This window comes from Erythrolamprus reginae, chromosome 1 (genome assembly GCF_031021105.1).
Source record: "Erythrolamprus reginae isolate rEryReg1 chromosome 1, rEryReg1.hap1, whole genome shotgun sequence".
In the NCBI taxonomy this organism is placed as follows: domain Eukaryota; kingdom Metazoa; phylum Chordata; class Lepidosauria; order Squamata; family Dipsadidae; genus Erythrolamprus; species Erythrolamprus reginae.
This window is the reverse complement of record NC_091950.1, coordinates 381719893-381734804: the sequence shown is the minus strand read 5'-3', so window position 1 is coordinate 381734804 and position 14912 is coordinate 381719893. Positions and strand designations below refer to the sequence as shown.

At 37.4% G+C, this 14912-nt stretch overlaps 1 protein-coding gene across 4 annotated transcripts in view; it reads left to right on the top strand.

Moving 5' to 3' along the window:
* RTN4 (reticulon 4) overlaps positions 1-14912 on the top strand; it is a 43526-nt gene that overhangs the window by 18345 nt on the left and 10269 nt on the right. Inside the window, exon 1 of one of the 4 annotated variants that reach the window (XM_070734778.1) lies at positions 3216-3400. The exons of the other annotated variants lie outside the window; for them this stretch is intronic. Within the exon in view, the coding sequence (XP_070590879.1) occupies positions 3367-3400 (34 nt within the window). The 5' untranslated portion in view covers positions 3216-3366. Of the gene's footprint in view, positions 1-3215; positions 3401-14912 lie in introns of those variants that run through there. 4 annotated transcript variants of the gene reach the window in all.

Genomic DNA, 14912 nt, shown 5'->3' with positions numbered 1-14912 from the left:
TTGCCTCCTTAATCCAAAAAGATGGTAAGTGTTGAATGTGCTGAAACTAACCAATGGTGGCTGTTGCACTCATCTCACCAAAAGTGACTCTGGGTAGCATACAGCAGATTTGCAACCAGTGTAGCATACAGCAAATTTAATTCAAAACTTAAGTTAGAATCAAATGATAAGAAATATGTTTCTCAGAAGATGTCTTATATTTAAAATCATATATGTTACTCTGTAGGCCAATTGCCTCAAGAAATTATTGAAGGTATTTTAAAGGTATTTTGTCTATGCACAGTCCTTACCTATTCCTGTTGAGCAGGGACTTCTACCTATTTCTGTTGATGCATTCATTTTTTTTGCGAGAATGTAAAATTTTCCATTGCCAAGCCCTATGGCACATGTGCATTAGGTGAAAAGTCTTGTGAATTCACCAGAGAATATCATGTGTGTTCTTTACATTGTTCCACGATACCATTTTAATATCTGATTTCTGTTAAGTACGTATCTATATTTTTAAAAATATTTTTGATTATCTGAGAATTTTACAATGAACAATATCCTGTACACAAAATGTGGCAATTAAATGGCTAATTTATTTATTTGATTTTTATGCCGCCCTTTTTCTTAGACTCAGGGCGGCTTACAACATGTTAGCAATAGCACTTTTGTTTTTAAACAGAGCCAGCCTATTGCCCCCACAATCCGGGTCCTCATTTTACCCTCCTCGGAAGGATGGAAGGCTGAGTCAACCTTGAGCCGGTGATGAGATTAGAACCGCTGACCTACAGATGTATAGTCAACTTCAGTGGCGTGCAGTACAGCACTCTACCTGCTATGCCACCCTGGCTCATAATTCTTGGAAGAGAAAATGTATTCATTTATTTATTAGATTTATGTAGTCAACCTTCTCAACTTGTAACATTAAAATAAATGTCAATATGTGAACAATTGGCTATCATTCATCTATAATTGTAGCTATCATTCTAAGTTTTGGTAAAGAATTTTCTTAAGATAACTAATATTCCAGATGATTAATTGAGCAAAATGTGCTGCCAGGTATTCTATTTTGCCTTGATATTTTGCTTTCCTGGTGTATAATTATCCTTCTGACCTTTTTGAAAAAAGAATACATCTTCAGAGCTAATTTTAGTTAAAATGCTAGCTATGTTTTTTCTGTTTCAGTAAAAATGTCAACCAGTCAGATTCATTTCAGTTACCAATATATAATTTAGACCCTCCTTAATTAATATTTTAAAAGTATCAACTAGGCTCTTATGACAAAAACACTAATATATGCAGTAAGAGGATTGCTGTTATTAAAAACCTGGCTTATGTGTTGAGCCATGGAAACTCCAGTTATATGTTGAAATATGTTTTGCTCATATTGCCTGATTACAACTAATTTCATTGTCTACTATAAACTGAGTATATCAGTTTTGTAGAACAATGCATTTAAAGTATAGAGGGATCACTGCTAGCTGGAGAATATCATCGCTGTAGTTAAAAATGGCTATTAAGATCATAATTACAGAGAATGAAGAAAGCTCTCACAAGAATACAGAAGCCTGGCTTCTAAAGCATGATATTTTGTTGAAAAATATATTTTAAAAATCAGCATGATCTCACTTTTAATTAAAGTTATTGTCAGCTTTCCTTTGCAAGGATGAACAACTCATTAATTGCATATAAGTTGCTACAAATCATTAGATGTTTGACTAACTTTCTTTCGAGTTCTTCAGTGGGATTGAATAATTTTAGTATTTTTATTTGGAAAAAATGGCCTAGAAAAGCCTCAAAAATTGGCAGGAAAAGGCTTCTAAAAAAGCCCCCAAAATTGGCAAAAATAAAGTCCTGAAAAAAGCCAAAACACCCTAGAAAACAGGGCGCGTAGAGACCAAAAAATGGCTGGGGGGGGGCTTTGGCAGTATTTGGTGTATAAGACAGACATTTTTACCTCATTTGGGGAGACAAAAGTATGTCTTATAGTCCCAAAAAAATTGGTAATTTATATAGCACTTTTATTGTATGTATTCTAACAAGCATTTTAGTTTAGTAAGGATTTCGAGAAACCAGGGCAGTGTCAAAGGAAGATGATCAGGAGATTAAAATCTAAATGTTATGGAGAAAGATTGAAGGAATTAGAAATATTTATTCTTGAAAAAAGTGAATTTGCAAAGAGGGTGTTTGACAGCACTCTTCAAATGTCTAAAAATATGTTATCATCTTGAAGTTGACAATAAGTGCCCTCCATTGTTCCAGAATGTACAGTACAAATTAATGGATTTAAACTTAAAAGAAGGTACTGGATGTTAATTGGGTTTCAGCATAGAATCTGATTTGAAACTTAGCACCATGTGCTTTTGGATAATTCAGTGCAACTTTTATATAGGCTTTTCAGGTTTGGAAATTGTTTCACACACGTGTTCCTATTTCTACTGGGTGATTATTAATTTGATCCATTAATTTGTCTGTGCATTACTTTGAATCTACTTAAAAGCAGGGTACAAATTCTTAAGTAATTCACCCAGAGTTCTGAAATTTCAATTAGTTCACAAACTTATAAAAATCTAAAATAGGCAACTGATGCCACCTTCTGTTTATAAGTGAAAAGTCATCTTTTTTTTCTTTACTGTTACATAGTTAAACGTTTTTATAAAATACCCTTTTTACATATATAAGTTTGTGCTACTAATTAATTACAAATCCACAAGAAGGCTCAATATATATTTATATTCATGCAAAGTGTCTTAACAGGAAACAAATCTACGTAAGGTGAGAAGTAATGAAGCTTAATATTAAGATTTGTGAGCAGTTAGCATTTCGCTTGGCCTTTTTCTACTTTGTTGAGTCACTGTATACTCTTCTTCAGGAGTGGAAGAAATAATGCTAAAATAATTGAGCAGTGAAGTTTTGAGTATTAGAAATATGTTGCCTTAATATTCAATGTTCATTCTCAATATGGATTACATTTTTTCAAAAAAATATTTCTATTACTACATACATACTCATGTATTTTCTCCATATTCCAAACATTCTCAGGAAAGCTGTTAATGTATTACAGCATCAATGTGTCCCTCTCCCCCATACCGCTGGATTTTTGTACTATCAACAAGTAAATGGTTGCCATGGTAAGCAGATTGAATTGAGGAATCAGTAGCCTAGTTACAGATTGTACTGCGTCAGTCTGCTTCACACCCAGAAAACAGTCAGGTGATTTAAGTCCTGCAGCAGTTGTGCAGCAAGAGAGAGACTGCAGACCTCTGCTGGAGGAAGCCTGACGTTTCATGTCTCAGTGTTTTATTTCTCCAACTGCAGCCTTTTTATTGAGATGCATAATTGATAAACCGAGCTGAAAGGGCAGATCCATTGTGAAGAGAGATGGACAGTCAGCTGAATAGTTGGAAGGATAAGGGTATTTGCAGTTTTACTTTTGTTTTCGGTCGTTATGGTGCTACGGGTTGACTTCTATACAAAAAGCTTATAGTATGAATGGTGTAGGAGTAAATGTATAGTATATTTGATGGCAAATTTAGGAGAAAGAAAAATAATTTAAGAAACTAATGCTAAATATGGGAGAGAGATTATTTGTCTGACTCTGCAAATGTTACAGTGGATTAAACCTTGTCATCTGACAGCATTGAACAGCTTGTCTTTGGTATGCCGTGGCTGAGCAAATGTCAGGGCCAGCTTCAGTTTAGCTGATATGCTAGCTCTGAAAGAAAATGGCTTGGGCTGCGAGTGGGGGTGGGGGTTGTCTGTTAATTGTGTTGCTTAATGTAATACTTGTCTCATTGGTTTTCATTTTTTCATACAGCATAATCTTCCCCACTTTTTATTTACTTATTTTTAGAAAACAGGTAAAATCAATGAAGAGCTGTTCCTTCCCTAGATTTCATTCCCTCTCTGTTTATTAGCTTTCCTGGCTATTTTTAGATGGTAATGTTATTCAAGGTCTCCTTGATTTCCAAAATGATCTCGTTTACTATTCAGTGTTTCAAATCCCTTAGCAATCTGGTATAAAGAAGTAACCCCAGGTAAATCACTGAACTTTGTCCCTTCAATCTTTATTTTTGTAAATATCTGTGTTGTGAATATGTTAATTTTAAGTCTGGACCCCAAATTTTAGCTTTGGTTCAAGTGGCCAAACGAAATCTCACTTTTTAAGGAGATTTTTTTTATTTAAGGAGAACTTTCTGGGATGGTTTGGGTGTATAGATAATGGAAAATTCTAGTCAAGATGGTATGGAGTCTAAAGTTCATAGCTGTGGTTTAAGAAATATACAAAGGTTGTGTAAACACTTTGGTTTTTTAAATTTGCTTTAGTCATATTTTTTCTACTTCTTGGTATTTTCAATTCATCAAGTTGGACATGATATCAAACATAGTAAAACAAATTTTATATGTTCTAATAAGTTAATGCTTTCTCTCAAATGTGACAAGTTTGTAGTAGTCCTTTTAGATACTTATTTAGTGTGATGAACAGCACTGAAATATAAAATATATATAATTCTAAATGTTGTAAAGGATTACTATAGTGTTGAATTATATTGCAGACTTTTTCTACTAAAATGAAATTATATATATTTCTATTATATTGCCTCAAAGTTCTATCGGTTATCTATGTGAAGATTGCACAAATTTTACTATCAGAAATGTTGAAAGCAAGATTAAAATCAGTGAAGTGCCATGATCTAATGAAATGCTTCTCAGGAGATTATTGCACGCAATTCAGTAATTTACCTCAGTTATGATGCTTCCATGCACATTTCTGGCTTCAGGTAAAATTATTTAAATCATTTAAGGAACTGGACATTTACATGTGGACATAGCCAAAACATGTATATATTTTATACTTTAAAAAAATAGATATTGCTATTGTCTTTTTGGCTACTATTTTGTATAAAAATCCATGAAAGCTTTAAATATTTATTAGTATGCTTGAATAAAGATAACTAGAATTAGTTTTAGCCATTAACCAGCTTCAGGACATATTTGCATATACTAGGAAAAAAAGTTTAAAAGTCCAAATATGATTAATGCAGTTTAAGACAATAAAGGCTAAATCACTTTCCCACAATTTTATTTGCAAGAAACCTCCAGGTGTTGAACAACATTTACTCATTAACTATATGCACAAGTTGATCAGTTAAATACATTTTAACAACTATTTTTTTCTAACACCAAAAAGAGAGTGAATGATAGAGAACTCAGGGGATTACTGTTTTCTAGTATTCAGAAAGAACTGATCTAAAAACTGCTCGTGTTGTGTATTGTGATGATACTAAAACTGCTGCATAAAGGAAATATGTGCTAGATAGTGTAGGGACATCTTTTGTACTATTGAAACTGCAAAGATATTAGGCATGCCTCCAAGTTAAAATGCATTTTTTAAAAAGAACTGGCAGTAGGCCTTATTTTTTGGTTCGGTTTTATTTGATTTACATTTACATTTTGATAATGGAAGGTACTTACAGAAATAGTAGCTAAGGTCTTCTTTTTCTTATCTATCAAAAAATAAACCATACATGTTACTTAGGGGATTTTCCCATAGTTAGAGATTGTGACTCTGCATTAAACTGTGCTTGATCTTAGCTGAAAGGCTGATAAATGATTGATGTATACCAGGATGGTATAATATTTTTTTAAGGATCATAAATGGGTAAGATCAAGAGAAAGATATGCATAGCAGCAATTTACTTAAAATTCGAATTAAGAAGTGATGTTCATTTGTACCTTGTATTCCAAAGCTTCAGTTTGATGACAACTTTTGGAGAAGTTCTGTTAACTAATCTGACTTAGCTAAGCCAGTTGTTTATAGCTGTATATATGAGTCACAGCTAGATGATAGCCGAGCCTGCAAGGTCAATTTGCAGTTTAGTGTCATAAAACTTTGAACTATATCTCTTACCTTGAAACTTCTACGTAAAACTTTTGCAATATGTAATGGCGTGCTAAGAGAATGTTCCCCAGGTCCTATCGAATATAACAAAAGATATTTCAAAGAAATATAATTAGAAAATAGTGCTTATAGTTGAAATAAAGTAGTTACTAATACTAAATCTTTATTAGCTTTGGTGGTCTCTTAATATTTGTAAAGTGCTGTAAGAATAGTGCATTAACCCTGCTGTTCTGTTTAGAAAAAATCCCCAATCTTATGTTCCCGGGTCTATTTGACCCGGACTGCAAATTGATCATTTTAGGTACTTATATTTGGTCTTTTTGAAAGCTTTTTTCACCTGGAAACAAGTTTGAACATTTCTGCACACAATGGAATGAAAATTGAACTGAAAAAATTAATCTTTATTGGTTTATTTTGCACATAAATGTGCCTCCCCCCCGTTTTTGTGAAATGTTTTTCAATTTATGGATAGTTTTGCTTGCAAAATGCATTCTATTTTACTGAAGTTGGTGTGGGATTGGTAGCTTGAACATTTCTGCACACAATGATATGAAAATTGAAATGGAAAAAGTAAATCTTATTGGTTTATTTTGCTGATATAATACATACCCCCCCCCCCCGTTTCTGTGAAATAGTCTTCACTTTATGGATAGTTTTGTTATCAAAATGCATTCTATTTTACTAAAGTTGGTGTGGGATTTGTAGCTTGAACATTTCTGAACATGATATGAAAATTGAACTGGAAAAATTGATGCATATTGGTTTATTTTGCACATAAAGTTATTTCAATTTATATAAAAAATATGCTGTTAATTTCAAACTTACATACTTTTTTTTAGTAAAATGGATTTCTTTCATAAAATTAGTTCTCTGGCTACAATGTGGTTGATTTTCAAAAGGATATTCCAAATATTTCTAGCCAAATATGTATAACAAGTGACAATAATGGCACACAGCAAGGCCGAGGGGGGTGGCCCTTTTGTGGCAAAAATAAACCAATAAGAACCATTTTTTTCAGTTTATTTATATTTTTCTTATGTTCAGGATTGTTCAATTTAGTATATCAAACCTTTTGGGGGAAAATTCCTTAGGGATTTGTAGCCTTAAAAAATATAAATTGACACAAAATTCAGAAAGGATGGGGGGAGGGGCTTTTTGATCAAAATAGAAATATAAGTCTCAATTTTTCCAGTTCAATTTTCATATCATTATGTTCATAAATGTTCAAACTAGTTTTCCAGTTGAAAAAGTTTTCTAAAAGACCAAATTCAAGTACCTAAAAAAAAATCATTTTTGTCCGGGTCTATATGACCCGAACAGACTAAACGTGACTTTTTTTTTGCCCAGAAAAAAATTTTTTCCCCCACCCCCACAAATATTTTTTTGATGATCAGCATTGTTAAATTGAGTAAATGAATGCCTAAGATTTTAAAGAATATTTTGGATTTGGAGCATAAAAAAATAAAAAGTGAAAATGGTTGCAAGCAGCCGAGGGGGGGCTTATTTCTGATGTTAAAAAACCAGTAAGAATCATTTTTTTCAGGTCCTTTATATTTTTCTTATATTCAGAAATGTTCAAGCTACCAATCCCACACCAACTTCAGTAAAATAGAATGCATTTTGCAAGCAAAACTATCCATAAATTGAAAAACATTTCACAAAAACGGGGGGGTGGCACATTTATGTGCAAAATAAACCAACAAGGATTAATTTTTTCAGTTCAATTTTCATTCCAATGTGTGCAGAAATGTTCAGACTACTTTCCAAGTGAAAAAAGCTTTCAAAAAGACCAAACATAAGCACTGCAAATGAAGAGTTTTCGGTCCGGGTCAGGGTGACCCGGGAACAGAAGATTTGTAACTTTTTTTGCCCAGCAAAAACTAAGCCCCCCACCCCCCAAAAAAAATTCTCATAGAGAGAACTCCTGAAATGATGAACAGTCATGAAATTTCAAGTTTCAGATATGCAGGGTAAATTTTTTTACAGGGACTCAAACTTGGCTTCGGGTCACATACGACCCGAACAGAACAGCAGGGTGATAGTATAATAATGTATCATGTTGCTTTGCTGCTTATTTTAATCTAGAACTTTGTTTATGATATTGAATTTGTTCTAGGCCAGTGATGGCGAACCTTTTTTTCCTCGGGTGTGCACGCATGCTTGCCTGAATGCCCACACCCATAATTCAGTGCCTGGAGAGAGCGAAAACAGCTTCCCCCTGCCCCCAAAGGCCTTCTAGAGGCAGGAAATGGCCTGTTTCTCAACTTCTGGTGGGCCCAGTAGTCTCGTGTTTTGCCCTCCCAGGCTCGAAAGGCTTCCCTAGAGCCAGAAGAGGGTAAAAGCGCTCTCCCCCATCCTCCTGGAGGTTCTCTAGAAGCAAAAAATGCCCTCCCAGAGCCTCTGTGCCAGCCAAAAATCAGCAGACACATGCATGTCGGAGTTGAGCTAGGTCAACGGCTCATGTGCCAACAGATATGGCTCTGCATGCCACTTGTGGCACTCGTGCCATAGGTTCGCCATCACTGTTCTAGGCTTTCAGTTTATGCAGATTCTGGGATTTCATGTTTATGCAGGCAACAGAAGATATACTTCCAGATGCGTAAATGTAATTCACTTAACTTTGCTAAAGAAAGTTGAGGTTCTACTGTCCCTCAATTTTGTCTGTTTTTAAATTTAAATTTACTAAGGATTAGCATTATAAATGACACAAAAGTTAGTGTTCTGTGACTCTCAGTTTTCTGTATTGAGTTTCTAGACATACTGTATTTAAATAATCACAATCATCTCTGCTAGCCATTGCGCAGAAGCAAAAAACTGCACCGAAACATGGACGCGCCTGCCTCTCAGCACCAGTTTTACTACCTGCACAGATGCAGTAGCATAATTGCGCTGGACTCCGCTAGCACTGAGAGCCCCGGGGACGAACACATGTCACCGTTCCACCTTAGCAGCCCACTTCTGGTCCTTGCAAACTTCTTTGTTGATTTGAAATGGCTGCTGCTGCTGCTGCTGACTTTAACTTAAGGCTGTGAGGCTAATGCTTTCCACAATGAAGTTTGCTGTTCAGTTTTGTTCTAGAATAGTGAAGCACTACTAGAACATGTAGTTCCCTAAAGCCTTGAAGATGACAATCAGGATTTTCAAAAATTGCTACCAATTTTTATTGTGACAGAAAAAATTATACATTAATGACTATCAAAATTAAAATTAAATCTGATTTAATCTTTGTCCTGACCCTGTCCAGTTTTTGAAGTGTGCCCTTTTGTATATATTTGAAAGACCAAGTGAGGCCCTGGGATTAAGAAAAAATGCATATCTCATTTGGAATGCATTTAACCTCCTGACTATGTGCATTAGATAACTAATCTTGACTTGTCTTAAAAAGCTAAATTGGTTTGGATCTGGTTAACGTTTTGAGGAGTACCCTTGGAAAATCTGGCTATAAATTTTACAGGAAAATAAAACTTGAAAGGAGGTATTGACAAAGTACAGTGATCCCTCGATTTTCGCGATCTCGATCTTCGCGAAACGCTATATCGTGATTTTTCCCACCCGATGACGTCACTCTCTTCCTTCCTTTCTCATCTTTCTTTCTCTCTCTCTCTATCTTGCTTCTTCCTCTCTCACACTCTCTTCCTCCCTCTCTCATCTCTTTCTTTCCTTCTCTCTCTTTCTCTATCTCTCCCCCTCTTGCTGGCGGGCGGCGGGCGGGCGGGCGAGCGGGGGCATCAGCGAGGAGCCGGGGTTTCCGCTTTGCGTGGGCGGCGGGGAAAGCCGGATCTTTGCTCGCTGCTGCCGCCGAGCAGATCAGCTGCTGGGCGGCCGCAGCAGCAGCGAGCAGACGAAGATCCGGGTTTCCCCGCCGCCCACGCAAAGGGGAAAGCCCGATTCGGCTCCTCGCTGCTGCCGCCGAGCAGATCAGCTGCTGGGCGACTGCAGCAGCAGCGAGCAGACGAAGATCCGGGTTTCCCCGCCGCCCACGCAAAGGGGAAAGCCCGATTCGGCTCCTCGCTGCTGCCGCCGAGCAGATCAGCTGCTGGGCGGCCGCAGCAGCAGTGAGCAGACGAAGATCCGGGTTTCCCCGCCGCCCACGCAAACTCCACCATCTGTGCATGCGCGGCCATGGAAAAAGGGAGCGCATGCACAGATGGTGTTTTTACTTCCGCAACCCTACATCGCGAAAAATCGATTATCGCGAGGGGTCTTGGAACGGAACCCTCGCGATAATCGAGGGATCACTGTACTACAGTACATTGTCAAAGTGTCTTCAAAGTCACCAGGAGTTCAGCTTGACTCAATTGACTTTATCTTCTTTTCTCCAACCCAAGAGAATCAAATTTGATAAAAGGAAAAATCAGCAAAAGAAAAATTAAAAATGGATTGGCTGTAGCAGGGGACTGCAGAGGAGGGTGGGGGGACATACTAAAATTCTTCCAATGCATCAATATGAGAGAGACACAGTTGGGCAGTAACTAAATATGTTGCCAGATAGTCCATTCTAAGCCACTTGTTTCTCCCCAATCTTGTGACTCAGTGTGAAGTTGTTATTGAGGGGTTTGAAAGAATTCCTGCAGGCATCTTATGTTTACTTTTGTGAAGTGAGAGAGAGATGAAATTGTGAAATGCTCCATCACACACACACACACACACACACACACACACACACACTGCAACTATAATAAGTTGGAAAGAAGGGCCTCAAGAATATAGGATACATGCAGGCGGAGTTCTATACCCTCTGAGAATTGAACTGTCAGCAGTTAGAAGTCAGCAGAATTAGCTTGCAATACTGCATTTTAACCACTGCCTCATCATGACTCAAAATCTCACGTGACTTTAATGACAGCTTTAACAAACACTACTTTCTTACTATTAATCTGTTAATTTAAAATATTCTGTATTATCTAGTCCAAAATTGGATTTATCCAGGGATGGGAAATTAATATTTTTATTGATGGGTAGAAGAGGGGCATTAAGGACTTTTCTACTAGTAAAAATTCTGCACCAATATATGTTACGGCAGAGATTTGCAAGATTCTTTGCAGTAATATCTTGTATTATTTATATTATAGTAATGAATTCATTGGTAACTATTGATGAGTGTAAAATATAAGATGCATTTTTCTTAGTATTTTTAGCTTTCATGTTAATGTTTTTAATTTTCTTGCAAGATGAAAGATTGTTAAAAATATATTTTTTTAAGTCAAGTAAAAATAAGTAAGATATTAGCACTTGTCATGAAATTGACATGAAATCTCTGTTTCTCCAAGGAGCTGAATTCTTTTCCATTCCTACTTTTCAATTAAATCCATTTAGTGCTCTTATGACTTAGATAAAAGTTGTTCTAATAGTTAAGGCACCAGATTAGAAACCTGGACACTTTGATTTTAATACTGCTATATGTATGAAAGCTGGTGGGGGACTTTGGGCCAGTCACTCTCGGAGCAACCCACCTCACAGATGTGCTGTTCTCCATCAGGAGCAAACAGTCTGCAGGCAGACTGGCTTTGCAGGACTGCGGTCATTCATGTAGACTGCATCCAGACCTATTCAGGGAGTTGTCAAGAAGGTTCAGGGAACTGAACCTGGATCTGTTCGCTTTCCCATCAAACACTCAGCTAAATAGATTCTATTCCAGATATGCCACACTAGGGGCACTCTCATTCTGAGAGCAATCAAGAAGGTACTGGAGGAAGGAATAGACATACTACTCCTAGCACCTGACTGGCCCAGACGGCCATGGTTCGCAGACCTAGTCAGTCTATCAGTATCTCGGCCCTGGAGAATACCATTGGACAAGATTTACCTCAGTCAGGGAGTCATAGTCCACTCAGATCTACAATGGCTACAACTGACCATTTGGCACTTGAGTGGACAACCCTAAGGCAGTGTAAGCTCAATGATAAAGTCATTCAAGGAGTTGGGCGTCTAATAGGTCTTAACAAATAAAATAAAATACAAACAGTACAGGCCATTAGGAGACCCTCCATAAATAGGATCTGCAATGCGACCTGGGAAAACTTCAGTAAATTTGGTACTCAAGAATGAATCTTGATCCAATGAGCGTGTCAATATCCAGGTTTCTGGAATTTCTCCAGGAGGGACTGGATAAGGGGCTCTCCCCCAACACCTTGCACAGACAGATGGCAACCTTAGCCTCAGTATTATCACACAGAAACCTAGATTCCCTGGCACAGCACTCATTGGTATGCAGCTTCATCAAGGGCGCAACTAACCTGAAACCTCCAGTGGTATCTAAATATTGCACACGGGACTTAGCCAGGGTAATAGACCATTTGAACCATTAAAATCAAGTAATCTAAGACTACTTACCCTCAAGGTAAGTAGCCTTCCTAGTAGTCATCACCTTGACCAGGCAAATATCAGAACTGGCAGCCCTCTCCATAAGAGAGGATCTGTGTATAGTCCACCCTAACAGAGTGATCCTATGTTTGGACCCAGCCTTTCTTCCCAAGGTGAATTCCTCATTTCACCAAAGGCAAGAATTCATATTGCTGAACTTCTGTTTGAGCCCAGCTCACACTAAGGAGAAGAAATGGGACACCCTAGATATGAGGAGGCCCTCACAACCTATATCAACAGAACAGTCTCATTTAGGAAGATGATGGTGCTTAAGGTCTTGCATTGCCAAGACTTACAAGAGCCAGAGCCTGCCACAACAGGTCAAGTAACAGCCCAATTGACAAGAAGTGCAGCCACAACAGCGGCATGGAACACAGGCTTCCATCGAGGAAATCTGTAGAGCAACAACATTGCTGTCTCCATCCCCATTCATAAGATATTACAAATTGGATGCCTTCTTCTCAGCAGAGGCGGCATTTGGCAGGCGGGTGTATCAGAAGGTGCATATGGATTGGGTGATTTAGGACCAGACTGCTACCCACCCTTAGGACTGCTGGCTTTCGTATGTCCCATTCCATTGGACTTTCTTGCCAACACAATAGAGAAAGGGCATTGGTCTTAAATGACACGCTCCTTAGTGTAAGAGGAGAGAATCCAACCCCACCCTGATGGCTGTCATGGCCTGAGTCCAGGATGAACCAGAACCAGCACTGAAAATTGTCAAGTCAATCACTACACCTTCATCAGAAGTGGGGCATGTGCACTCAAGGGAGGCGTGACCAAGAAATGATTGACTTGGCCTCAAGAGGAAGCAAGGAGCGAAAGCCCATTCCATTGGACTCTCTTCCCTTACACTGAGAAAGAGCGTATCGGGCAAGACTAACGCCCCTTTCAGATCCATCCTGGCACCATCTTAGTGGGCATCCACTCACCTGCTGCTTGCTACGTCCCTCACTTTTTTGTGTCACTGCATCATCACCAGCCATCCCATTAAAATGAATGAGATGTTGGTGAGTCAACAGCGGGTCAGAGGAAGAGCTGTTGCGCGACAGAATTGACACTCTTTAAAAATTAGGATTGAAATCAAGTTGATTTAAATCAAGCCTTTTTACTAGTGATTAAATCCACCCTGCAAATTAAGCTTCACACACTTGCCCGCCACTTATGCAGCCCAGTTCCAAAGGTGGCTCTGGGGGTTGGGGAGCCCTGTTCTATTGGAAAGTAAGGTGGTTGCAGCATAGGGATCATTCAATTTATAGGAGCCGTTTGTGATGGCATGAAGTAGTATAGTCTCACACATGATTACCAGCTTCAGTGAAAAGGAGTACTGTATTTACTTAGTGCTGCCAAATCCCTAAAAAGGCAGACTATTTCTGTTTGCTTAAACAGAAAAATAGATTCAAATCTTACTTCATTTATTTACATGATTAGAATATTGAAAGATTTATAATTCCAAATCCTCCATATTTTCTAAAAAGTTGAAAAAAGTAGGCTAACAACTTAGGTGGAAATTTATCTGAATAGAATATTTTATTTGTAGCTTAACTATTCACATTAAAAAGTGTTTATTATTGTAAGTGAATCCTTGTTTACTGAAGGATTTCCAGCCTAACAAGTGCTTAATAAATATAGAAATAATTCAGAAACAACTCTTAAGCAGAATCTCTCAATTGGAGGGAATAATAAAAATAGGTTTTCGGTATCAGCTCTTCCCAGCCTGGATTTTTTTCATATGCACGAATTACTATCCACATTGTCCTCCAGCTAGCTTGTATGGTTATGGCTCTTTGTATAGGGCAGTGTTTCCCAACCTTGGCAACTTGAAAATATTTGGAATTTGCTGGCTGGGGAATTCTGGGAGTTGAAGTCCAAATATATTCAAGTTGCCAAGGTTGGGAAACACTGGTACAGGGAGTATTGTATGATTCCTTTTTGAAATGGAATACAGTTTCTGCTTTGCTTGTTTCTAAAATGACATCAGCCATTGGACAATAGTTTAACATATTTTCTAGCAGTATAGAGTTTACTTACTCTTGGTGTGAAGCAGCTGCATATATTGGAATATTTTTATGTGTCCTAGCAGGAAGTAAAAAGATTTGGTAATTTACTGTAGAAGCACAGGCAACAGCCCTAAAATGGATGCCAGGAGTGGTGAGCATGTGTGAAATGAACTTCTGAATGTTAAGGGATTTCATAGGGGTATAAGTGTATAATATGTCAGGGGAAAATGGGATAGGTAATAGTATTGCAGTTGCAAGTATTGTCAGTTTTTAAAGGTTTTGAATAAAGAGATTAATGTTTTGACCAAAACACTAAAGTGAAGAAAAAAGCTAAATAGATGAGCAATGCATGTGAGGCATGATTGTAGCAGTGCTATTTTTAAATATACCATGTGACTGTTCTTGCTTATCAAATGTAGCTAGCTATCTTTATTTCAGGGAAAGCCTGATTGCTTATTTTCTGAAGGAAAGAAATTCTTGTTTTGCATTTTTTATTTTAAACAATTCCCTCTGAGTTAGTAAAAAATTCTAATAATCTAAGCAGGTCTTATTTTTCAGGGGTGTATATAGCTTCCATTTTGAAAGATTATGCTTTTTTCTGCAATGTAGCTTAAGGGTACATTATTTTAATTATATGTCATCATGAATTTGAAAATAGCTTT